Here is a 27,651-nt window from a genome sequence, read left to right on the forward strand (position 1 = left end):
ACACCTACGTCTTCACGGCATGGGCCTGGGCCACCGTTCGTCATCCATGAGTCGCAGGCGTACTTCGTATGTAGCCTCACTTCTCGCCTCGCGCGCCTCAAATGTGGACCATCCCAGGTCACCCTGGATGGCCTCGATGGCGACACGCCCGTGGCATCCAAGGGCCATACGGCCCACCTCCCGTTGGCCACGCTCCAGCCATTGCCTTGTTTTCACAGTGAGGCACAGTGTGGCATTGGCAAATGTGAGGCCTGGGACGTGAACAGCCTTCCACAAGTCTCTGATGAAGAGGAAACGGTTGCATCCCCACAGGCTTTTCCGGTGCAGCACATTTGCTGCTCCCTGCGGAGTCTTGCGCAGATTTTCTTCATGCACCCCCAACAAGTCACCGGAGGTGCTAATACTACACTGAGATACCAATATTCAGTGGCCCACTGTATCTGATCTCTTCCTGGCAGGTATATGTTGGCAGTGGGATGGGAGCCTGACAACTGTAGCGCAGCAGACCCATTTAACTGACGATCATATGGCATGTGTCACTCGTTTATTCTTGCGGCTAGGTTTGAGGCAGGCACAATAAATAGGCTTTGAAAAAGAAGACGCTAGGCAGATGTTGTGAACACTATCATTCTTTATTGCCATTCTTTTTAAGGAGCCGTCACACATAAAAAGCAGATACAGTATTCTGCAAACTGGAACAGCAATCCAAACAGTCTTGATGCAAAGAACACAGAAAAGAATCAGGTATGTCAAACCACTGCAATGGTTCAACCGAAACACCAACGAAGAAACTACATGTTTTGAACTTACAAAGGTGAACGGAATTGGTGAAAATGTGATTAGTTGTAATGAATACTATTATGAAACAGCACGCATTTTCCCAATGCTCGACACGACACACCTGTTTATGTTATCTTTTCAGGTGTGCCTTAATGCAGAGATCGGTGAAAACAATCAAACAAAGCAAACAACAGTAAAAAGCACACAGTAAGTTCAATAACACCAAGGAACATGCCTCAACAATGCTGGGCACCAGCAATCACCAGCCGTAACTGCTTCGAAATATGTTCAACTTGGCTAACACCTACACTACTTAACAATATTGCACAGAGTCAACAAACCTGTGCAAAACCAACAATGACTTCCGCAACAATTCTAATGGAGTTGTTTCGCGGAAAAGGCCGCAGCGTCAAAACATTTTTTTTTAAAGTATACTCCCACAAGAGGTAGCGGCTAGACTTGTCAACTACAGAGCTTTGACCAAATCTGTGCGCCTATCATGGCAGTGCGCGTGTTCTAAAAAAAATTGGCTTTTTAAAACTTGGATGAATTTTGCGCACCTTACAGATAAACAACAGATTGTAATGCACTTGTGAGCCAACATGAAAAGCATTCTTAATCTTGTTTCATTCACAAGATCACTACCTTTTGTCAGCTTGAAGGTAGGTAGCCCGAGCCCCGACACTGCTTACTGAGGTCACCGATAAAAAGATCTAGGTATTCTTTGATATTATTAAATTATCATTAATGGAAGTTTTGGAAGTATGGCAATATGGAAATACGGGCAAGTGATGACAAACGTAATTCGTTTTCATATGTAATTCAGTTTCTATGATCCACCAGTCTCCATCACAATAGCATTTCCTTTAAATGTACATTTCGTGCCAGCACAATTCTTGCACTGCACTAAAAAAAAAGGGGGAAAAAAAGGGAAAAAAAAGGAAAAAATTTTCCCTGGGAGTGCTTCCACCTGATCACCATACTGCAGGTGAAGTCATCATTCTCAGCCTTAAGCTTCCGCAACGCCAGCCTGTCCTCAAAACACATCAATACATTATCAAATTTTTTGTTATGTTACGTCTTATGAGCACAATCAGATAAAGGACAAACTTGATGCAAACAAACTTCACAGGCGATACAGCGAGACGAGACGAGCAACGTGCAGCTATGCCGATGGCCCACACGAGTTGTACATACATTCAGCGAATGAATGGCTACTGACGCAACTGCGTTTCCTTATTAGACACTGGGAGTTAGTACTTTATTTCTGTTCTTTTGGCAAAGTTGCCTATGCAAAAGTGTCTTGATAACTTAGGCTGTTCTCTGTTCTACATGCTGATGTTCCACCATGTTCTCCAATTCATGTTGAAGCAATTTTTTTAGGACTGCTATGACAGGCGCACAAATAAAGCCCCCTTTTTGCAAGCCTAGCATGCCCAGATCTGTTGCAAACAGCAGCTCTGTTCCACAAAGAGAATAAGAAAAAATATATACATAGGTTCTTTCCACACATGTAACAATGCATAACATCAACATGCAATAACACACAAAACAATTACGCACACAAAATTAAAAATAAAGAAAGGAAACGCATGACTTTTATGTAACTAGCCTGCAAAAATACTTCGTATTTATAACAAAAGTTGGTAGCAGCCTCTTGACAATGAGTAGCACTAGTTAATTAGAAAAAAATGCCATAGATGACTTCCACAAATGACTCTCCCTACTATGTACATTTCTTTTTTTTTATGGAAGAAAAAGTGTACAGGCACATAAACACACGTCTGCACACGTCTGTAGTAAGTGAAGTAACGAAAATAACATACTTCTGATGTGTGATGGCTGACACACTTAGCACTAACGAGCAACAAGAGTTTGTAAGGTTTTTCTTTTTTCATTTTTTTTTTGTACTTCACTTAGAATAACTTTTAAACAAAAACTAGCGCACTCCAAGGTTTGATGCAAATATAGTCATGCCGAAGTCTGTTTAATGCACGAACAAACAAGATGGAGGGGTAATGGAGTTGGGATGAAAGCTTGCCACATAAACTAGACACAGCATGGAGTAGGTATGCTTCAACTATGGTCAACCTGCAATAAGTCGAACATTGATAATTCACCATGCCAGCTAACCTGAACAAATCCTCCCAAATCTTTTCCCACAAACCACTGCCCTCAGTGCACTTGGTGTCCCTAGCACATCCGATTTCTGCATGTGAAACAACAAGCTCTTCAGCCTTACAAGCACACTATATTAACAAAAGCCACTTCAATATTTTCTTAACTGTAAAGAGATGCAGCATAGCCCTCGAGGCCTGCTTTCACAGTGCACATGGCAGTCATAAATAAAGTAACAGAACAACATTGTACAATATTGGCAGCTGTTCACTACTCACGATTTGTACCTGCTGAAAGCCTTTCTAGTCTCCTTGTACCTCTTGTGTTCACCTACAATCTTTTGCGTGCATTTTGCAATCACATTAATTTTTATGAGGCTGTTGGTCAGTAGGAACTCTTGGTCTGCTCATGCACAAAGCAATGTAGAAAAGGAAATGGCTGGCCATGGGACATTTACTTGTTAGGCATAAACAGCACCACTCTGACCTTGCCTCACAATCAAGCAGCTGTAAATTTCTGCATACTGCTGCCATGGTCGTGCGTTTGCAGTCTGAACGTCCTGCGCTCACAGGGTATACAGTTATTTCTCGTTTGACACCATTACACCCAGCAGTTGCCAGTCGATCTCCTTAAACAATAATTCTAAGTGTAGCTGAAAGAAAAGCGTACTGTCTCCGAAATTTTGAATTATTGCAAGCTGACTGCATGTCTCAATATCCATGACAAAAGATAACATGATTGGTATAGCAGGACTAGTGATTATATAAGTAAAGAAACAATTGCATTTTGAACACAACGGACAAAAGGAAAATGGCAAAATGAACACAACTGCTGTCCCTTCTCATCTGACCAGCCAACTTTCTTCTGCCTGTCATGTTAAAGATACCGTTAGCTTTTACATGAATATATGACATCAATGCAGCCCCTAAATTGCTTCAGCCAGCATTGTCAAACTGATGGAAAAAACAGCACATGACAAAAAAATGCCACACTCTCTACTTTTGAAAATACACCTTCTGTAGAGTACTCGCTCTAATTGTGGCTACATTTGAACCATTTCTCCTCTGACACTCATTCACAATGAAATGAGTCGGACAGGATGTGAGCGCAGAAAGCCATCCCACTGGTGTTCATTTAGAAGTTCTTGCTGTGGAACATATGCTATAAAGTCATCAATTTGGGAAATGGCCGCAGTGATGGCCACAGTTCCAGCCTTCCTTGAAACTTATAATTAATGCTGAACGTGAGATGTTGAAAAAGGCTTCTGCTCAAGAGCCACCGCAGTAGAAGAATGTGGAGCTTCAAGCACTTAAAAATTGTGGCACACAAATTATATCTTCCAGAAATGCTATTGCAACCGGACTCGGATTGGTATTTCCTTACTGACATATTAGTGCACAGATTTCAAGTGACCTCGTCATGTCTGCAATTACAAATCAAACCCTGACCACATTAAAAAAGCTCTTTCTTTGTCAAATATCCAGCTTAGTGAAATAAGTTCACCACGAAAGAAACACTTTTCTTCCAATACAAACGGCTTGTTATGAACTTTCTGCTCCATCCAACTGGCAACAACATATGGTAATGCCACTGTTCATTACATCACTCAGGCAAACAAGACAACACGGCAAACACTGTTGTTTGTTTTACCTTTGTCATATCATGGATGCAGACATTAAAAGAGCTGTAGTAATAATTTGTCATGGTGAGTTGTCATGGCAAGACAACCTCCGTCATACCCTCAATGCACCGGGCAGGATTTCAAACAGCTATCAAAAATCAATTACCTTGCACTATCCTGCAGCAAATTTCTTTCATCCCAACAAACAAAAACCTACACTTTTTCGATAGCACTCTAGTTTAGTTAGGCTTGTACACGGAAAACATACTGGATCGTACCACAGAAGCTACAAGGTCAAGTGGCCCGGGAAAAAAGTACAAATATGACAGGAATAACAAAAAAAAAAGAAGGCCACGTATAACGTACCGGTTTTCGTTAGATCACAGGAACACACAAGAATGCAGTACAAAGCGACCCTGTAGTCAGCACTTAAGCGAACTCTCTTTAGAGCAAACCCTGTTAAAACTGAACTGCCTGATAAGTTGAGCAGTTCACAGACATACGTTCAGCACATGCCAAGTGCATCTCTGTTAACCCAAACTTCTGACATTGGAAACAGATTTCCATGGCTTCTTAAAGGTGCCCTGCAAAACGTTTCCAAGTAATCATCAAATGACCTCGCTATCAGAGTTTATTACGTCACGAATCGACGGCCGCAAAAAATTTTAGAATCCGTTAAGTACAAGCGGAGTTACAAGGATTTGTCGGACGCTCTAAAACACTTTAAAAAACTGGGGGCAAGAAGCTACATCCGCACGTCAGCGCGTTTCACGACCTTGAGCAATTTCTTGTTTTCTTTGAAAGGACGCGCAGCCAACGTATAGACATTACGTGCGGCTCACTTCTCCGCGTCGTGACGTGCCACGGCGAGGGCATGCAGCGGCACACCGCAGCAGCCGAGGTATCTATGCAGCTCACAATCTTCAAATCAGCCAATGTTCATGTCTCTCGGGTACGTGATGCACTTGATTTTGAGAGTATATGGCATCATTTGTTGAGAGAAGAGCGAGCAATTTCTAGCTGACTTGGAAATTGTAAATTCCCTGCCTTGTGCTGCACTATAATGTTTGGCTCGCATGTTTGCAGGACCTTCGACTACCAATCCGTAGCATTTTATGATCATGTTCAAAAAAGTGTTGCAGGGCCCCTTTAAATCTTTTTCTCACGAGGAGTCTGTTGTACTTTATGTTATCCCCGATATTAATGGCAAAGGACCCAAACAATAGTTTGTAGAACCTCACAGAAAACATGAAAAACGATGCTACGCTACTGAAGAAAAGTCTGGGTACATTTGAATCGCTACATTCCCAGGTGTACTACTACTCCACATTACTTAGGGCTGTGCACAAAATCGCATTGCAATCAAAATTACACACGAGCGTGACGCTTCATTGATTTGCCCATTATGAAAACAAGTTATAGTCACTGTGTTACACTACAAACGAAGAAACAACAATTGTATTGCTCTTTGAAATTAAGCACCTATGCACTAGAGCTGCACTTTGCCTTTCTTGGTATAGACAATGGTGCAGGCATGGACGTAATTCATGCAGCTAAGCAACGCTGGGAGCATGGCACAAGACGCCACTCACCAAATTACACACTGCAGAAATGCAAATCCTGCGGCAAACTCTCCACCAAGTGGCAAACCAAAACCATGAACATCAGCCACTGAACCAACAAGGACATTAACAAATATATAAGAAAGCGCTGGAATCTAAATGACACAGATCTTGTTGGAAACGCACGCGCATATGTTTGCCGATGTATGAGTTTGTAAGTTCTTGCATATTCATGCCTGCATTTATGCCTGTGCTACAGGTTACTATGCGATTGCTCGTGAGTGCACTTTCACCAAGATCATGCAAGGTCACTTGCGTGGCCACATAGCGCGTGCTGCAAGGGTCCAAACGCAGCACCTCGCCATGAGGAACATTGCACACCTTTAGACCGAAAAGTAATGCCTTATTTTGTACACACACTTGTCTTGAAGAGTGGAGGTACTGTCCTTTGCAGCCCTCAAGCACAGTCTGTATACCATGTACAGTTGTGAGTAATATAAGAAGAAACACAGCTGGCAAGCACAAAAGTGTCCATAACACTAAATGCTCCAGCGGAAAGGTATCTCTTGCGATTCAGTACGTCACATTCATGTCAGTACATTACAAGTAATCATTGGTTAAACACGAATTCAGTGTTCCATCATGCTACTCATGACTCTACACACACAAATACACAAGCATACACACACATGCATCCAGTTGGATGTGGTGCAAACGGGAGCACGAATTGCGATGCGCAATGACAATACGGCTGGCACTGCAATCCTACTGGGTTTTATCAGAGCAAACTAGCGTGCACTTGATCTTCATTTCCGTGATTAGAGGCAAGGTGGGCGCCCTTCGACTTCCCTCCCTTCTTCAGTCGGGACGTGCTTAACATTCTTTTAGTCACCACTTGGCAAGACACACTCATCTATGTCGAACAATGCAAGAGTAGGCGAGGGAGCTTCCCTTCAAAAGTGTGAGCGACATGCACGAGCAGCTGCCTTCCAACACAGGGACGAGTAGGTATGTACAAAATCACCCGTCCCCCTATACACGTTGAAACATTGGCATCAGAAAGCCTGTGCCCTTGGATAAAACTCCGTGTTCGGTTACAGGCACTATAAAGATGCGCCACTCTTCTGCACACTCAACTTGGAGGAACATCTAGGAGAAAAAACAATTTTGACTGTAGCAATAAATTAGCCTTATACAGCAGAACCTCGTTCATACGTTCTTGAAAAAAAAAAATGCGACAAGAATTGCACTATCCGGGAAAATGTACAATCCACGGTCACTAAAAGATCGTGCAGTACCGGCTAAAAAGCGAAGCTTTGATAGAACTCCACTTGAGATATCAATGAATTTTACTACTGCACGAAGATTTAGACTCATGGTGTTACTGACAGTGTAAGGTGCAGTAAACGTCAGCTTGCACACTAAAGCGTGTTGTAATGTGAAAAACATAACGGTTCACTCGATGACTGCCACGATGTTGGCAGTGCCAGGAGCAGAAAGTGCACATGCTGTCACTTGCTTCAATATTTAAACTACACAGCGTCTACAGGCAGACGACGTAAAAAACGTATAACGCAGGGCACGCAATGAAACCACTATTTTCTCGGCTTGCCCAAATTGCATGCATTCAGTACATGGTGTGGTCATGCGGGCCTGCACTGCACTCAACAGTGTTCGTTATAGTTCATTGCTTCAGCTCTGAGGGCTGGGCCAGGTGATATCTGCATCAGCTGCCCTTCTGTTGCCCAAAGTGACGCAAAATGACTTATCTGGATGCTGCTCCTTTTCATGTGTGATGATGGGATCATAATTATCGCGCTTTTCGAAAATAAACAATCAGCTGAAAGCTAGCGCTTCTTTCATCGGTCTTCCTTGTCCATTATGACCCCTTCAAACTGATCTAACCAACTAGCCCCAAAAGCTGTACTTCTGGACATAACGTCACTTTTTGTGTTCCCGATCGAGAACGTTGGCACCGGGAAATTGCAGAAGACAGAACCGTACCAACGAGGTTCTACTGCACAATGCCAAACAAACAACTCCTGCTGTCTCGGATTCGTGTTCTTTTACTCTGCATGTTGGAAGTTAATCTGGCCGCCATGCTTCCAGAGTTCTCAAAGGGGCCTTTAACGACCACCTTCTCCATGTGCATGCCTGACAAGCTTGGCTAATCTTTGTGCAGCTGCGTTGTTTGCAGGGACTAAAATAAAACCTGTCTATTTTTTTTGTCCTTTGTCACGTACATTGCCAGTTGACGCTGGTCTAAACTTCTGGCTTCGACAGTATTTGAAGCAGTACATCATTAGCACAATTTTTATTTCCCACTCCAGCAACACCAGTGTTTTTAATCGGCCACTCAATGTACCAGTGGCCTCAAAGCCTCAAATGTATGACTGTTCTAGTGTTTGTGAATCGTGCACAATGTCATCCGGTTTTTTACACAAGATGCCTCAATCAAATGTGAACAGTTTGCATAGCCGTAGGCTTGAGAACCATGACATGAGACACAATGCCAGGAAAAAAAAAAAAGAGCATTTAGAAAAATATATATACAGTGTATATATCATAAAGAGTTATTAACTATCATAAAGAAACCTATGTCAGATGTGATCATCCAATGGTAGGTCTCCAAGCATACACACTACATGTGGCCGAGAAGCATGTCACCTCGAATATCATGAGATGCCAGAGCATTGAACCGGGGATGGACTTTCCTTTCAACTTGAAACTCAGCTCGCTATCGTGACAGTTTTCAATAAAGAACTTGCAAGTAATTTACACTGAGATGTTTGATAAAAGGCAACACTCCATGATGAAAAGTGCAAAAAGAGAAAAAGAAAAACATGCTGAACAAGGAAATCTTGTTTACATGCATCGCACCTGCATTCGAGAAATAGTTAAAAACGAGAGAGACACCATTAAAAGGAGGCACCGCGCTATTTCTTGAGCTTCTTTGTTTGAGCTTTCTCAATTTTTGCTCTGAGCTTTGATATAATTCCCGAGGCTACCTAACTCACTCCTCTGACCATTGGCCCAATCTATTATACTATGCTCTGAGCAGTGTCCTCACCATCATCATCATTCTCAGCCTGTTTTAGTCGACTGCAGGACGAAAGTCTCTCCCAGTGATTGCCAGTTCATCCTATCCTGTGCAAGCCGATTCCATTTTATCCCTGTGAAATTCTCAATTTCGCCATTCCATCTAACTCTTTGCTTTCCTCAACTGCGTTTCCAGCCCCTTGGTAACCATTCTGTTGCTCTGACTGTTCACCGGTTGTCTGTCCAACGCATTCTTTTACAGTCCCTTATAAATGGTACAATAGGTATATAATGAATCATCGTCCGTAATATACCACTTTTGAATGAACATCCTTTCTTCATGTGCAAGTACACGGCGAGTGCATTTATAAAAATATGTGGGCAACAGCTGGCTGAATAACGCACTTTGGAGGACAGTAAAGCTGGCTTTGCTGCAATGTCTCGCTGCCCAGAGAAATCGAAAAGTGCTTATTTCTAGTGACAACGATGCTATGAGATGATCAATCTTTACTTTTAACTGTGGAAAAACGCATGCAACCCTTGAAGTTACCCTTTGGGGATTTGGCAATATGTCCTGCACACCTGGACTTGGCCTCACAGACTAACATCACTGTTTTCCAGCACTTCAGCTGTGGATGAAAAGCTAGTTTGAAGAGACCGTGATGCAGTTTGATGGTTTGCTTCATACTAATCTGCTCATATATATATATATATATATATATATATATATATATATATATATATATATGAAAGCACTCAACACAAAGGAAAAAAAAAAAACGTCTTTTGAAATAAGGACTAAGTTTTGATTATGTCATTCCTGAAAGTCACATTCTAGTGTATGTAATTGAGCATGTATGTTTGCATAAGAAAGGTAAAGAACTCTTCAGCTCTTTCCTAATGAGGGCTTCATTCTCTGAACTAACTGTATGTATTTACACAAATGCTATTGAGTGGGTTTAGACAAGCAAAGAGGCTTGACCTGCCTTGTCGCTTGCTTGAGGTGGCCACACTAACTCCGATGTGTGCAGAACAGTTGACGAATTGCACACAATACATTATGGGTTCCAAACATGGTACAGTATGCACCCAAGGTTTCGGCATTATCCATTCTAGGGCACTGAGCCTTTGAAATTTTAACACACTGCAGCTCGAACCAACCGTGATACGGCACCCATCGTGTCAGAAGCCAGCCGCACACTTAATGTGTGGGAAAGCAACAAACGCTTGTTGATAAAAATGTGAGCCTTACATGAGTAAATATATAAACGAGCAAAACGAATCGGGGCCTCACTGAAACGAATCGGGGCCTCACTGCTCAGCTTCAGAAAGTTGCCCGAAGAAACTTCCGAGGACATGTGGCCCGTAGAGTTTCCTGCAATATTTACTAGAGAGAACTCCGGTGCTGCGATCGTTCAGCCGCCATGGCAATGACAGGTAGTACCTGAATTTGCCTAATCTTCGTGCTTGTGGCTTCGAACGCCCCTGTGGCTTTGTTTATTGCTGTGTTTTGGCGTTTGTTTTGGATAAAAGAATGGATCATTGTGAAGTTCGTGACTCGATTTGAATTGGTGAGCCTAAAAAAGGTCAAGGCAGGGCAGTGGTACAGTCGAACATTTGCTGAACTCAGCCTTGCGACAAAGCGCTTGCAGGCCACATGGAGCCAAGATAACGAAGCTTAGACAAATCCACGTACTACCCATCATTCCCATGCTGGCTGAAACGCCATGCGCTGCAGCTCCCATAGACACTAGCGCCAGATTTCCCTCTAGAGTATTATTAGGAAGCTCTATGGTGTAGCCCACGCAGCGCAGAAAAAGAATCACCGCGCTAATCCTTTCTATACATTGAATGAATGCTTACACTTGCGGCTCGTGCATCAATAGTGCCTGGTTTCACTCGGCAAATTTTTTGTACTGAGACTACAGCCCGTCGTATCGGGCTGTAACTGCCCCCACTCAACCTGCTTGTTGGAAGGCAGCCACTGCGGCACACAGCTCTACTGCCTCAATACCCATCATGACCCCAGTGAAGGACGTATATGACATCTTCTGGCTTCTAGCTTCGGCTGACCACAATGACTACGTTGGCCCATCACCTGTAGGTTGCACTGCCGGAGCTTTCGAAGCCTTCGCAAATATCCTTCTTTCCTAGACCAGTCTATCCTCAGGACGAACTGTCCCGATGCTGCTGTATTGCTTTCCAGATGCGGAGCTCGGGACCCAACCTGTGAAAAAAATGAGACTCTACTGAATAACCGAAGTTCTGCTCCCAGATGACAACATTTAGGCTGCAAATTTTGAATCCCTTAACTGCCAACAGAATTGAAAAAAAAAATCGATAAAAGTTGCAGATTTTTAGAGACCTGTCATGCACTTATTTCACCTTTTTATTTTTTTTCTAAGAAGTATAGTATATCAGGAATGCCCTACTGCTAATCATGTTGAAGAAATAACAACATAGGCTGCATGCCAAAATTGTGACGTCGTGCAACTCTTTAGTGAAAAAAAAAACTCACAGTTTTGCCGCAAGGGCGAAGCAATGAATGCGATAGCAAGAAATTAATGCTATACGAAGTGAGGCTCGCCAATGCATACTCTCAGTTTGAACAGCGCTCCTGTTGCAAAGGCGGCCGAAGCAGCGAAGGAAACTAGCGTGCTTCAAGTGTCGAACTGTGACACTTGATAGTTCGCGCTCATCTTCTGTTTGTTCGTTTAGCGGCGTCCCTTGAGCTCGAGTGGCTTTCGTACGCGCCGTAACATGAGCGCGGACATCACGGTGAAAGCTTGAAACATCCCTCTTCCCCTCACCACGAGAAAACCGCACGAGCAGACAGCGGAAGGGCAAGGTTCTCCCATGCGCAAATATAAGAAGAAGCGAGCGAGCTCGCCGACGACTTTTAAATGCGCCCGTCGGGCTCCTAGCGCCATCTCGCTGGTAATGAAGAAACGCTTATTATCGCCTGCCGTCTCTGAGTCCGTCCAGCGGTAAAGGTTGTGTATATAACGCGCGCCGTTAGCTACGTGGAGGATCTGCGTTTCGTGGCGTAGTGGTTAGCGCCACTCGCTGCGGAGCCAGAGGTCCCTGGTTCGATTCCGCGCGTCGGAAGCATTTTTCTGAATTATTTTTCTTTGGGGCTTTTATATATATATACATACTTATACATATACGGTGCATGACGGCGGCGACGGCGACGGCAAAATCCAGCCGCGACTGTCCATATAATTGCTATCGCAATAAAAAGCGGAAGTTCTTTAAGGGTTTGTTTTTTTATTTGTTAGACACAACTTTAATTAGAACCAAAAGACAATGTATAGGGGATGTTATTTGTAGCAAGTGCAATATAAACGTGAACAAATTAAAGGGGACGAAAAGACAACTTGCCGCCAGCAGGAAACGAACCTGCAAACCACATCCGATGCTTTACCAATTAAGCTATGGTGGCGGCCGTCCCACCGTCCACTTTAATGGGTATATCTGTGCATTTAAACCTGGGAGCGTTAGTCAGTGCCAATCGTAGCCATGACGGTGAGTGTGGAACACTCTTTTCTTGTTTTTACTAGAGCTGTATGAATAGCAAAATTTTGGTTGCGAAGCGAATTCAAATATTGAAGTGTGAGTGTGAATCGAATCGAATACTTTTCGAATATTTCTAGAATATTTTTCGAATACTTCGAAGTGAAATTGCAGAAAAAAAAGAGAGGATTCCTAAGCACATTCTTATGAGATAGCAACATCGAAGTGTTTCTTTTCGCTAGGTTGATCAAGCACTGGCAGGGTGGTTTATCATAGTTGTCTTATCAAGAATGAGGCAATGTAGAGGCCGAATTTTATTTATATACATGATTTGGTGCAACCAAAGTGTTGCCAACAATACTTTACACGTGATAGGCAAAGATGCCATTTCCTCAGCCTCTCCACCTCTTTCAACTTCTGTGGAAGCCTAACTGGTGTGGCGGACAAGGGTGTGCTCCCTTCAAGTCAGGTATCCCAAATCTGCCTCGTAGACGTCGATATATAAGAACATCTGAAATTTTGGATGCTAAAAAGCTTTGGCTTCCGATTTTTCGGACTTCCTGCCCAAATTTCAGGTCCAAAACGGCATTAATTGAGCCCCCACCTCTGCCACATCTTTCATCTCCATGTTGGAACCAGCGTTTTCTTGAGTTAATACATTTGCGACCGTAGCAGAGCTTGAAAGGCAGCTTTACCGCAATACCGGCGTGTGATAAGGTGAAGCATATTGAAAATCGAGAGATCATTTTCAATCGGACGTTGACTGTGTCTTGGCAAAGTTCGACCGTAACTCAGCTTGAAAAGCAGCTTTGCCGCAATACCGGGATGTGATGAGGTGAAGCATATTGAAAATGTAGGGACCACTTCCAATCAGACGTTGACCGTGTCTTGGCAAAGTTCGACCGTAACGGAACTTGAAAGGCAGCTTTGCCGCAATACCTGGGTGTGATGAGGTGAAGCATATTGAAAATCTGGAACCACTTTTATTTGGACGTTGACTGTCTCTTGGCAAAGTTCGACCGTAACCGAGCTTGAAAGGCAGCTTTGCCGCAATACGAGAGTGTAATGAGGTGAAGCATATTAAAAATCTGAAGGGGTCACTTTCAATCGGACGTTGACTGTGTTTGTTTTTGGGAACTTCGAATAGTTCGAATAGTAAAATTCCAGTGCGAATCGAATCAAATAGCAAGCAATATTCGAAAAATATTCGATATTTCGAATATTCGCACACCCCTAGTTTTTACCCATTAGGAACTGTGTAGGCACCGGTGCATGCCATCAAAATAGATGACGCCAAGGCGGTTCGTTTGGGAACATCAAGGTGGCGGTGCCACCCGCATTTTCTTTTTGCACGTTTTCTTGCTTACCAAGTGCCTTCTTGCAGTAAGCGTAATGATGTCAATATAGTAAATGAGCGATTTACTAATACGAGAAAAATTACTTTTCTCTTTAGTGCCTCTCTTTAAAGACCTTAACGAACATGTTTAGTTTCAAGGTGCTTCGACAGATGCAAGCTGACAGCGTAAATTTTGATTTTCTTTTTTTTTCTGCAGGCGTGCATTTCAGCCAGATCAAGTAGGCTCAGCAGCGACATGCTAGCACCAGTGCTTCACGTTGCACTGTTTCTTCAACTCCAAAGTTTGACAAGGCATGTACGTGACAAAAGACATACCGGAGCCCAAGCCTTCGCAGATCGTCTCTCGTCATCAGATGCAGGACGTCTTCTTTTGTGAACTGTTCTCTGGCAAACTGTGACAAAGAACAAGATTTACGAAGAAGACGTTAGGTGGAAATCTTTGAATTTCTGTGACTGTAGAACCTCAGCATAACAATCATGCTTAAATGATGTGAACAAGAATGAGGTTGCATTGTCCTTAGTGCAATGGGTATTTGCTCTACTGCCATAATAAAACTGAGAAGAATGCAAGATATGAGACAACAGGGGTTACAGTGCAGCAAATGATTTGTCTTTACCCAACTCAAAACATGTATTCTGGCAGCGAAAACGTCAAATTCTAAGCGAGAGAAACCTGAAATGAAAGATTCAGGACACATGTCCGCAATCACCTAAAGAATAAGACGCACGAGTATAGCGCAGTACTATGTACACACCAATACGTTCACTGCTAGTTTCGAAACGTTGAAACATTGCACAACACTGTGTTCCGAAATGCAGTTCTCGTACTGGTACCATGATCATTTATTGTGCCTTTGGAAATACACTCAGACCTTAATATAACGAATTATCTGCTACAACGAAGTAAATGAAAAATAGTCTTGTCATAGTTACAGTGATATGAATGCACATTTATAACAAATTTTCGGATATAAAGAAGTTATTCTCTCATGTCACATGTGACATTGTTATAATTAGGCTATAGTGTATTCACGCAACAAACAGAAACGTTCTGGCACGTGCCATCACTCAAGGCATTCTATGTGAAGGGAATTACAAGCGACGAAGGAAAAGATGAAGAAGGGGCATGTCTCAAGATACAGATGGCTCATTGCACAACATGAATTTGCTTCAGTAAGCTCTAGCACAACACAGGCACACAATGCAGTGAAGCATACCATCTGGGGCCTATGTTTCATCTATAAAATTACTGGCATATCATTTTATTGTTTTGAAATCTCTTTCATATTACATACACTAGTATATAAAAGCATATCAGCAAAAAAATGATTGGGCGACTGCTGGTAAGCACGCAACTCTTGCTGTGATTGTACAATTCCTTCATGTACACATTAGTTTTCGAATTTCAGTGCCATTAAAATATGCAAGCTTTAATGCAAGAACTTCCACAATTTAATGTGTCATACAGAGGGTCAACATGAGGTGGCAAAAATATTTGATGACAAATTGCTAAACATGAATTAGATCTACTAACAGTTAAATTTCATTTCAGATGAACACGTCAATTCATCGACAGTGACATTCGTAATGACGTGCTCAGACTCAGAGTTAAATACAACATTATGTGATCTGGTAACCAAATACAAACTGATGCTTACCCTTTCTATGCATTCTGTGTCCATGCCAAGGTCTTGTAGCCAGTGCATCAGATCTTCATCACGATGAATGTCAGGTCTATGGACACCAGCCGAGGCTATGGTTGCGGCAGAAAAACAATTAGAACTGTAAAAATTCAGTAGAATAAAGCGATTCACTGGTAATGAACGCCTGTCCAGTGCATCAAGCCCAATGTTCAAGAGAAGCAGTTATGCAGGGTGTCCCAGAAAACACAGGCTAAAAACAAGAACAAAAAAAAGGGGGGGGGGGCGGAGCTATGAGATCCAGGCATGAGACTATTAAAGTTTTCTAATGTCCATGTCAAAGTTGTATTCACAAACATAGGGTTTTAAAAATGGCGGCGAAGACAAAAGGATGGGGGCAAGGGGGAGGGGCTTGATGCCCGGAAGTGAGTCACTGACCAAAAGAATCTGCCTCCTGTAACTATCAGGTTTAGATTCACAGTATGCTATGCAGTCAAGCTACCTTTTTATAACTCAAGTCTCTTTATTTTGGCAGCGCGTGTGCGAATAAAGGCTGCAGTATCTTGCATTGTTTATTAAGAAAATAACAAATAAAGCATAAAATTTCATGCTAACTTTTTTAGCAAGAGCAACAAAAGTGTGCTATAGACAAAAAAAAGAAAAGAAAGAGACAGAAAATGCATTAATGCAATAAAACATAACTTCTGATTGATTTTTCAGAGTTTCTAATGGAAGTTGAGGGTTAGCAACTCAGCAAGTATGTTTGTAAGCAGGTAAGTGCTAATCGTGTGTGCTGTATCAAGAGAGCAAGCTGTCAACAAGCCGAGAAAACTAATACCTATCGGAGGCATCAGGGTTCTTTTCAAGGTGGAGTGCTTTATAGTAGGGGTGTGCGAATATCCAAAATTTCGAATATTTTTCGAATAGTGTATGCTATTCGATTCAATTCGCACTGGAATTTTACTATTCGAACTTCCCAAAAACAAATGCAGTCAACGTCCTATTGAAAGTGACCCCTCCAGATTCTCAATATGCTTCACCTCATTACACTCTCGTACTGCGGCAAAGCTGCCTTTCAAGCTCCCTCACGGTCGAACTTTGCCAAGAGACGGTCAACGTGCGATTGAAAGTGGTCCCTAGATTTTCAATATGCTTCACCTCATCACACCCCCATTATGCGGCAAAGCTGCTTTTCAAGCTCCGCTACGGTCGCAAGTGTATTAACTCAAGAAAACGCTGGCTCCAACATGGAGATGAAAAATGTGGCAGAGTTGGGGGCTCAATTAATGCTGTTTTGGGCCTGAAATTAGGGCAGGAAGTCCGAACAATCGGACACCGATGCTTTTTAGCATCCAAAATTTCAGATGTTCTTATATATCGATGTCTACGAGGCAGATTTGGAACTCCGGACTTGAAGGGAGCACACCCTTGTCCGCCACATCAGTTAGGCTTCCACAGAAGTTGAAAGAGGAGGAGAGGCTGAGGAAATGGCATCTTTGCCTATCATGTGTAAAATGTTGTCGGCAACACTTTGGTTGCACCAGATCATGTACATAAATGAAATTCGGCCTCTACATTGCCTCATTCTTGATAAGACAACTATGAAGCACCACACTGCCAGTGCTTCATCAACCTAGCGAAAAGAAACGCTTTCATGTTGCTATCTCATAAGAATGTGCTTAGGAATCCTCTCTAACTTTTTTTTCTGCATTATTGCTTCGAACTATTCGAAAAATATTCGAGAAATATTCTAAAACTATTCGATTCGATTCGCACTCACACTTCGATATTCGAATTCGCTTCGCACCCAAAATTTTGCTATTCACACAGCTCTACTTTATAGGAACTAAGCCAAGGTTCGAGTAGCAGTTTTCGGCTACTTTTTATGACAGCATAAAAAAAATGCAAGCTATTATTCAGCTAAAGAACAAAACTCTCTACGGGTGTGAGTTAGAACACATGCTATCCAATAAATGTGTAATTTAAGGCAAAACATACACTACAATCCCCGAAAAAAAGAAAGCCTGCGCCTGCTGATCTACCCACCATGTGGGCACCCTACGAAGACGTTGCAGGCATTAGCCGTCTAGGAATAAGGATGCAGCTTTGCTCAGATCATTTGGTGCCATATTTAAAGGGGCTCTCTTTTAATTCAAGGTCCTTTTTTTATTCTTACAAATGTCTGGTCCCCATGAAATTCAAATTACAGTAGACTATCAGTAAACGGAAATCTCTTGAACAGAACTGCTGCTTCAAGGGAACAACTTCCCCTAATACCGATTGGTTTCCTACTTGAGTTCCGCACCCCAATTCCTCTCTTGGTAAATGGAACTCCTGTTAAATGGAACACATTTTCATGGTGCCTTCAGGTTCCGTTACACAAGTCTACTGCAGTGACATTACACCGTACTACTACTCTTTGCTTCACTCAATGGAATGCTATGGACACTACACAACAGTTCACTTTGGGTGACCTCACTGCCAATCTTTCTTGCGCTACAATGTAGACATAATGATAAATTTCACTTGGTTGGTTTCCAGTAGCTCTCCAACCTAGCGTGAAAACTGAACAAACAACCAGGTTCAAGTCTCACCAGAAGGAACGGATGATGATGGACCAGATATGGTAACACTTGATTCTCTGCTACCCGGATGAAGGTACCTGCTCTGGCTCAGGCTGCAAAAAAGGGGGATCGGCAATTGGTAAATGTTACAATGAGATACAAGTGAACACTTCGATTACGACAAACAAGAGAGGGCTGACAAATCGTACTGGCGGTGCCAAGCCTGAAGGAACAGCAGAGCTGGGCGTCCTTCCTTAGTATACCAGCCAAGCCAAGCCTAGCCTAGAGATAGCCAGTTAAGCCTAGATATAGCCACATAAGCATAGAGAGTGGCAGTTAAGCCTGGAAAAGCCAAGTTGGGGCTCCCTCTCTCTATTTATTTATTTCTATCCTTTTCTTTCTCTCTCTTTCTCTGTTTCTTTCTCTCTCTCTGTCCTTTTTTCGTTCTCTCGCCCATAGCAACTCATTCCCATAAATGCTTGTTCGGCTAGCATGCCTGGATAGCCGAGTGGCTACAATGCTTGCCTTCGGATTGTAGGTATGCAGATTCGAATACCGCCTCGCCAAGAAACTTTTTTCGCCAAGGATTTCTCTCTTTCTTTCGATCTCTTTCTGTACTCGTACTCTCATCCATCAGAGTTATCAGAATCGTGCACCGGACAAATTGGCACACGTGTTCTGTGAGTGAAGCTGAAGAGGAGGACGAAGAGAGCACATGCCGGTTCATGGTGATGATAGTTTTTGTTCACAGATTACGGACTGACACTTGGCTTGAACAGCTCTGCTGTTAAAAGTGGGCAGTGCATGACAGATCTTGTGACAGCATCTTAGAGGTGCAAAAAAAATAAAAATAGGTGTAGGTGGTGGCAGCACCCACCAGCCCTCCACAAAGCTTCGCTGTTGTGAGCGACTGTCAAGAAGCTTCCTTAGCAAGTCCTGGTACAGCTGCTCACTCATCTGGATGGCATCTATGACCCTGCAAAGAGTAGACAAAGAAAAAGAAAAACGAAAGCAGACACAAAATAAGAGATGCAGACTACGGACACAATAACATAAAACTACTCCATTCTGTTTCTATTTCGTATCCACCAATAGCCCTCTATGATTGGTTCAATTCTTCCGAGGCCATGCCCACTGCACTTGTTTTTCAAGGGATGCAATGAACGCTGCGAATGCCCCCAGTGCATTATTGTGCTGAACAAAATCAAAATGTTTTAGGAAGAAATGAAGAATGCCAGCATGGCTGCCCGCCATTTAGGCACTTGGTGTTCGCGCCTGGCCAAAAGAGTAAATTTATTTATGATAATTATATTTTATGTGGTTGTGTAAAACAGCTGCCAAGCTCTTTAATTTGCTTACAGAATGAACTCTGCTGCCATTTTCTATTCCGTTCCGAAACGGGGCACCATACATCGACGTAAAAACGAACACGGATATAATGAATTATATATATCAAGGTAAATTAAAATGTTTTTTTTTGCCAATACCAAAAAGGTAACGAACATATCTATAAAAAAGTACAGTCGAACCCACTTATAACAATCCCACATATAACGATCTATTGGTTATAACGACCATATTTGGGTGCACTTACGATTTTTCTATGCTAACCATTGAAGTTGCGTCCACATATAGCGAACATTATTCAAAGCCTCCTACTTTTACAACGAACACTTCAGATACGGTCACGGTAAAAATATGGTGCATACGAAGCGAAAAAAAGTTAAAACATCCCTTCTATAGTGTTACTAACAGCGCAAAAAAAGGACGAAGGACCAGGAAGAAACACAGACAAGCGCTGTTTTTTTTGGTCCTTCGTCCTTTTTTTGCGCTGTTAGTAACACTATGGATCACCAACTTGCCCAACGAATCGATCCCTTCTAAAGCGTGACAGGGGCGCGCGCTCGCACGTGCTCCGCTCCAGTTTACTCGCCACTAAGATATCCCTGATCGGTGAGCACCGCACGCAGATTTCGGACGCTGCGGGCGAGGTCGCTCACTTTCTAGGCGTTTCTTCAGCGGCAGAATGGCAGTGAGGGAAAAAAAAATAGCAGGCAGCATGAAGCCTTGCGGTCAGCTTTTGCACGGTAACCTTTCCTGACGCTGTTCTCTGCAGCTACGACCGCCTGCGATGAACCAAACAATGCCTTGGAACGCAAGAAGGCGTAAATGCAAGAAGTGATAACCGCGATAACTTTCCATCGCAAAAAGGTTCACTGCGTCCCTAAACGCGTCAATGCCACAATGTGCCGCAAAAGGTCGTCCATCTTTTCGGTAACGGCAGAGACCGGTCAATCGGTGATTACGGCTTCCGCGCGATTGCGGCGATGCCTTCGCGGATAAGCATCAGAAAAGAGCGAAGGCCAGGTGGCGGCCGTCGATGAATGTGCCATTATGACTTATCGCCGACAACCTATTATCACAGTCATCTGTAGATATCTGCTCGGCTGCGCGTGTGGCGTACGCCGTACACTGCGGATTGACGGCGGTACGAGCGCGCCATGCTGCCGTTCACAAGTTCGCCGCCGTGTCATGCGAGACCGCTTTAAAGTGCGCGTTGCTTTGTAGAAACGAAAGTAGCTCGCTGTTGTTGAGCAGCGCGAGCACCGAGAAACGTCGATGCACTGACATATACTGCGTGTTTGACTAGGTGACAACTCAAGTGCGGCGCGCATCGTCCTGCGGGGCCGCGAGAGCATCGCGGAGACGTCGAATATGCGTTGCTTGCAAAATGCGTTTTCGCCGCGTTGAACGAAGAGGCTAGTCGCCACACCCGTGCATGGTCCGGAGTGAAGCAAGCACGGAGAACGTACAAACGCGCGCATACGGCATACAGCAAGCGACCCGGCAGTGACTCCGGGAGCTGAGTAGGCCATGGAGGAAGGAAAAATAAGGAGAGGCCCTGACGTCACATTCGTGAAGCCTCCACATCGCAAACACCCGCATCGCCTCCTAGCGAAGAAGCCTCGAAACATTTCGCGATTTCAGCTGTGTCGTTTGCAAGCGCATGCGCGATTCGAGCCTTTTTTTTTTTTTCGCCGTGCAAGCGCCGCCACGGTGCAGTCGATTCACGCATGCTGCTCCTTGTGTGTGTTCTTTAGGAAAGCTACGCAATGCCCACCTGTTGCGTATGGTTGCGTATACCCGGTGCAAATCGCGTGCACTGCGGAAAGTACCGGGTGTCACTTATCATGTGTACGTACACGTTCGCTTCATTGCTGATCACTAATGCATGGCATTTGCATGAGAAGCTCTCGGATGTGCGCTCTGTTGCTTCTTACTCATTGTGTCAACTCGGAACACACGTGAACTTTTGTTTTTGGCGTCTGACGCGCTGTACATAACATGCGCCGAAGGCATCGTACGTTTTTAGAGGCTGTGTCGTTCAATGAAAGGGCAATAAACTTATGTTGTTGTTATCGGACTACGTGATGTGTGTATTGTGTGGTGTAGGCTCGCTGTGTGCTTGTTGTTGTGTGCGTACTGGAATTACAAACTTAACGTGCACGATCGCGTATACAATACAGCGGTGTCCTTTTTTCGACGTGAAGTTACGTCAACTATAGACGAACAAAGAACCGCTGATCCGGCAACAGATCGAGAAATTGGGCTATGAGAAAGGGAAGGCCTAACACCCAGCAGAACGCGTAAGTCACTGCTAGGTGACTTCGAATACGATGATGCAGGAGCTGGACGTTTTTGATCACGGCACGTACCGGTATTCTGTACTGTTGCACAAAAACGCTCCATGAAGAATTTCAGCACGCAGCGCTCGGGCCTGCCACGCACGAACAGCCTGGTAAACGCGTCTCCTTGCAACATTTTACTGCGTGCGAACCGCACAATACGCGCTAAGTTTACGCCAGGACTACAAATCTGCGCAGAAGCTAACCACTGCGGAGAGCACGCCGCGGGGCTGGCGGGGCGTCTGCTGTTTTGTTTGCCCCATACCGGTTTGTTTGCCCCATAAATCTGACGTCACTTCCGCCACACTTTTCGCAATGCATTGAAGTACGATAGGGCCTCTACTAGTATTCCTTCCTCCATGGAGTAGGCGACGCGCTGCATGCAACTAGCCAGGGATGATCGGCTCCACGTTGCGGTACCGCGCTTCGGTGAAATGGTATCAGCTCGTTTCAAAGGCGGTTAATTCACTCATGAGCACACAGCGGGCGTCGCTTCACGACGCGAAAAGGCTTAGCTTGTCGCCGAAGGGGTTGCTAGCACTTTAATAAAAGTGCAAAGAAAAAAAAACGGCTTGGCCGCTAAGCGCATGTTTTTAAGGGCGAGTCCATGTACAACGAACTACTGATATAACGACCACTTTTCGCGACACTTTTGAGTTCGTTGTAAACGGGTTCAACTGTATTTTAAGAGTCAAAAACGCCCTTGTTGGTGCAAAGCAACACATCTTTCTCTAAACCGACAAATTGTGTAAGTGAATGGGGGAAACAGGATGAGGTCAGTTTTGTTCCGACCACTTGCAGAACCTTGAAGTGCCGTTCGCGCAACTCCGTTTGAGGAACCTTACGCTAGACAACAACCCACCAAGGACAGAGTAGTGCTCTAGAGTTTACACGTAAGCGTCATTCCAGAGTTTGCATGCAACGCCACAAGAGGGCACGTGTAACTGACCGTTGGGTCTCCTCCGAAGGGAGGCCGAGGGCCAGCGGCTTCTGTAGAGCCGCACTGCGGGACTTGCTGGAGTTGATGGTCGACACGCCAGAAGTGGACTCGGCATCCTCGAGGTCGTTATCCTCCTGGTCTTCCTGACCTGCAAGTACGTTAACGTGTCTTCCAGTTCGAGTCCGTGCAGTTCGCGTGAAATCATAATTTAGACTGGCTTCATATTCTGGCTAACTTTAGAAAAACTGAACATTTTGCTCCATTCAGTGTTATCGATATAACATTTTATCGATATAACAAAGTCAAATTAGCGCAAATGAAGGGACAAGGACAGGCACTACTGATAACTGCTCGTTGTGAAAACACCCACTGAAATACAGTAGATTTTATTTAAAGGGAACCTGAAGGGACCAGGAAAATGCGTTCCGCTTAACAGGTGTTCTGTTTACCGAGAGCAGGGGTGCGAAATTCAGGCATGAAACCAATCATATCAGTGCTAGTTGTTCCATTTAAAGGGGCCCTGCAACACTTTTCCAAGTAGCCATGGAATGGCTTCACTAAAGGAGCTTATTGCCTCACGAATCGACCACCGCAAAAATGCTTAGAATCCGTCCGGTACGAGCGGAGTTCCAAAGATTTGTCACACGGTGTAATTGCTTTCACTCTTTTCTCGTCACGACAGAGACGCTTGAAGCTAAGCAGGGAGGGATGGCACAGAGGAAGAAGGACCTTGAACACTTTTTTTTTTCTTCGAATGGGTGGCATACTTTCAGTGCGATCGCGCGCACGTGCGGGCAAGTGGCGGCCTCCTGCAGCAACCACAGTAACTGTCAAGCGTGCCATGTTCAAGTCAGCCAATGGCGTGGAACTTGAGTCAGTAACGCAGTGATTTTGAGTAAATAGCATCATTTGTCGAGAGAAGAGGAAGCAATTTTTAGCAGACTTTGTGAATTTATTGTAAATCCGAGGCCGCGTGCTGCACTACAATGCTTGGCTTGCATGTTCTCGGCAGCCTTGACTACCGACTGGTAGCTTATTTTGACCATGCTGAAAATGTGTTGCGGGGCCCCTTTAAGCAGCAGTTCCGTTTAAGAAATTTTCATTTACTGACAGTGTGCCGTATATACACTCTGTCGTGCATGCGTCGTGACACTTCATGAAAACGCCGTGGAAAATAACACGATAATATCCCACAGGTCAAAGAGCGGTCTGCATGAAATAATATTCCGAAGAATGCAGTCCCATCGAAGCCTCGCTGACACAGATTAGGGTCGTTCTTTTTCATAAAGAGAGCTTGTAAAGCTAACCGAGCAGTACAGCTCTTACTAGTACTTCCTAAAACCTTAGTGTTCTGGAAACGTGGCTTTCACCCGCATGAAGTCAAACAACCTACTGAAGTATAGTGTTATCAGTGTCTAGTAAGACCGTGCTTACTTCTGTACAGAGAAAAAGGGTGACATTATATTTAAAAAGACCCAGACAAAATTCAGCAATTTTCGAAAACTTTTAGTGAAGCATAAGTGGCCATTCAGGTTGTAGTACTAACTGCAACAACCTCTCACTTGTCTAACCAGCCATCACAATCGTTCAGGAAACAGAAGTCGCCGATAATGCCAGTACACTCAAACTATGATATAAAGAACCCGGATATAACGAATTATCGGTTATAACGAAATAAATGAAGAATAGTCTTGTCACAGATACAGTGTTACAAATAAACCTTTATAACGAATTTTCGGATATAACGAAGTTATTTTCGTGGCAGATGTGACTGTTACAATGAGGTTTGAGTGTACATCTTCAGCGATTTAGATCGGCATGAGAAAAGATGTCACCACTTGTTACAGGAAATCACAACAGCTCCCTCTTCATGATCCCGAAGTTGAAAGAAGCCATTCTAAGCTGGTATTTTTGTAGCAACATGCAATGCCGGATTATACGCTACTAATGCTAGTCCTAACAGCCATTGCTCGCGGCTGGCTGATCCCAACGATTATGTGGACAGACCCGGGGCATGCATTTGTACGTGCGTGTGCATATACACACATGCAAAATTGAAAATTTTCAAGGAACAGGCAGCCACACAGACCACCTGTGAAGCGCGAAAATCACAAAAGGGCATTAGCATCGGAAAAGGAATCATTACAAAATACCGGCCCGTGCTCGACTCTGAAGAGTAACATAAATTCCCAGTGAAAGCAATTAAGACATATAATCAAGCAGTCATTGTTACCGAACTTAAAGTTCAAAATTTACTTTCTTGTTATTATCGAAATTAGTTTTCATTTTTTTATGCTGCCCTATATTTCGAACATCTTTGTGGTACCTTCCAGTAAAACAGAATTCATCGTCAGCTATATACATTGCATAAAAAGCTGAGTTTCAGTACAACGTTTCACTATGACAGAATAAATAGCCGAGTTTACCGCCTTCGTTAATTCAAAGCTTAATTGTGTAGGAATACCCCACAACACCCAGTTCATAACTACATAGTGCATTAAAAGAAGAAACCAGAACCACTTAAGGCTCACAATGCCGTTATCCTTTTAGTGTTGACCCAAAAAACAAAACAAAACAAAAAAGATCCTGCCAATACAATTTTACAGCTTGCAAAGGAAACGGCTCTTACCATAGGACAGGATTTCACTGGCCACTTGAGCTGCATTCATGACGAGAGCATCCAACGCAAACATCCAGTGTGGTTTGATGTTCTGATTCCGAAGCACTTCATTCACCTGCAAGTTATAACGCCCCATAAGGCATAAGGCACAAAGGATATGCAAGAGCTCGGTTCTCGATATTAAAGGCACCGAGGAATTGAAAACTAGCTGGCAGGTCTTTCGCAAGGTGGACAAATGAGATGGTTCTGAACAAAGAAGCGAACTGTTTTCTATGAAAAAGCCCTATGAGTGAATTACACACGCTTGTAAATGAAAAGCATAGAAAAAGTAGAAAACACTTAGATCTGGTAAGTTTGTAAATATGCTATGACCTGCCCAAATTACAAGTACGTTTTGTATAGGTGCGAGGATAATTCTGATTCTGAACACCGTGGATTCAGAGGAAATTTTTTTCTTCACCAGGAGCACGCAATGCAAGAGATCTAGTGGTACACCTCACATGTGCCTGCTCAACGAATTTAATTGACTGACACGGTTACACTTTTTATGGCTGAGCTAGGAAGATACTTGCCGACTGTCCCTCGACTTTTGCTCGACTGTAAACCATACATTAGTGCAAATGGTAGATAAACGCACGTTTCTTGCATAAAGTGTGACAAAAATGTTGAAAAAAAAAAGAACACGACCAAAACAAACAAACGGAACCAGGACATGAATTTCTGAACCTAGACGAATGTTCCACAGATCGTGGAACTTTGAATTTCAGAGACACTGTATGGGTTCCCGAAGCAGGTTCATGCTACAGTTGACTGGGTGACAACCATTTCTCATTATGGAAACAAATCAATGACTCTGTAGAACGTCGAAGTGCAAACCATCTACAGTATCATAACACCTCTGGCGACACCCAACACCTCTGCCCATCCCACAATAAATGAAAATGAATGAAAGATACTTACTGCGCTCTGGAAAAGATACAAGGCTACTGTGATCTGGTTGAAGGCCTTTTGGTCATGGTTAACTTCTTGCTTCAACTTTCCTGCAAATATCAAAGAAGCATTGAGTGATAAGGCTCACAACGTATCAGCGATACGATTAAAGGACCCCTGACAGCCAAACTTTCGTAACTTTTACACTTTAATGAGTAGGTCTGTGTCTAATAATCAAAAAAACGGAATCATGAATGCTTACAGCTCTCCACCTTGGTGGAGCATCGTATAAGCCATACAGATAACCCTCAAGGAAATAGCCGAAACTAATGCCCCTACATTTTTCACTTTCACCTAAGTAGCAACAACTGCCTTCTCTCCTGACCCTCTCTTATGTGCGGCCGGTGTCTGCCGTGATGTTCTTCCTAACCTAGAGGATTTACAAAGCCACGTACATTTAAGTACGTTAGCCATGCACCTTTTACCGGACACTTCACCAGATGCTAGAAAGCGTTAAGAAGAACGTGGCTACCAAAAACAAGTGTTACCCAATGATACTCGGCGGCGGCACGTCAATGGCTGTCGCTAATTAAAGAAAAGAAAAACATCTAGGGACTTTAGCCGAAACTTCCAAGTGCATTTACCGATAATGTGCTGGAGGCCAGTCTTGTTTTGCTCTGGGATGTAGTTCTTGAAGCCATCAACGAGGGCCACAAGTTGCTCCTGCAGGCAAGCAATGGGTCATGGGTTGCAACATGACGACGCAGATGATGCAACTCTTTTTTTTTGAAGTTTCAAGAAAGATTAGAAAGAAACTGTGGTACTATAAGGACAGGAAAGGCATGAAAGAACACAGTTTGCAAATTCTGTGATATGTTCCAAGAAAAGCGCACCTTGAATAGCTGGCACACTGCAGCATGTAGGCAGACAAAAATGCCAAACAAAATGACTTAGAATCTTGAAGAAAATTCTTGGCGTCTTATGCGTCAAACCCCTGATCTGATTACGCTGCATGTCATATTGTGTGGGGTTCTGAATGAACTCTTACTACCTGGAGTTTATTTTGCTAAAGGTGCGGTAACCAGGCGTTCTTGTTTTCTGCTACCCCCATTGGAATGCAACCACCACAGCTTGAATTGATTCCACAATCTTGTCCTCAGTATCACAATTTTTTACCTGCTGAGCTACCACAGTGGGCAAAAAATGTCAGTTTTACCCACAGTAAGGAACAGGCCGTCTGTTCCTACACTAACATTTTACAACTTGCACAAAGCAAAA

General features: G+C 43.6%; 1 protein-coding gene and 1 long non-coding RNA gene across 5 annotated transcripts in view; both read right to left on the reverse strand.

Annotated features, from left to right (window-relative positions):
* Positions 1-613: 613 nt before the first annotated feature.
* Positions 614-9,817, reverse strand: LOC125759011 (uncharacterized). The gene is made up of 2 exons (XR_007416558.1): positions 1,094-9,817; positions 614-1,052 (listed from the first exon to the last, which is right to left on the reverse strand). It is a non-coding gene; the product is annotated as an uncharacterized LOC125759011 (long non-coding RNA).
* A 603-nt stretch (positions 9,818-10,420) lies between these two features.
* The window catches only part of LOC119396072 (mitogen-activated protein kinase kinase kinase 15), a 101,502-nt gene continuing 84,271 nt past the window's right edge, over positions 10,421-27,651 (reverse strand). For all 4 annotated transcript variants that reach the window (XM_037663143.2, XM_037663148.2, XM_037663147.2 and 1 more), the window contains 9 exons: positions 27,018-27,096; positions 26,404-26,483; positions 25,453-25,558; positions 22,833-22,971; positions 19,075-19,173; positions 18,228-18,310; positions 15,652-15,746; positions 14,309-14,385; positions 10,421-11,347 (listed from right to left, as the gene is read on the reverse strand). In XM_037663143.2, the coding sequence (XP_037519071.1) occupies positions 11,287-11,347; positions 14,309-14,385; positions 15,652-15,746; positions 18,228-18,310; positions 19,075-19,173; positions 22,833-22,971; positions 25,453-25,558; positions 26,404-26,483; positions 27,018-27,096 (819 nt within the window). In that variant the 3' untranslated portion in view covers positions 10,421-11,286. The remainder of the gene's footprint in view (positions 11,348-14,308; positions 14,386-15,651; positions 15,747-18,227; positions 18,311-19,074; positions 19,174-22,832; positions 22,972-25,452; positions 25,559-26,403; positions 26,484-27,017; positions 27,097-27,651) is intronic.

The sequence above is a fragment of the Rhipicephalus sanguineus genome, chromosome 6 (genome assembly GCF_013339695.2).
Source record: "Rhipicephalus sanguineus isolate Rsan-2018 chromosome 6, BIME_Rsan_1.4, whole genome shotgun sequence".
In the NCBI taxonomy this organism is placed as follows: Eukaryota; Metazoa; Arthropoda; class Arachnida; order Ixodida; family Ixodidae; genus Rhipicephalus; species Rhipicephalus sanguineus.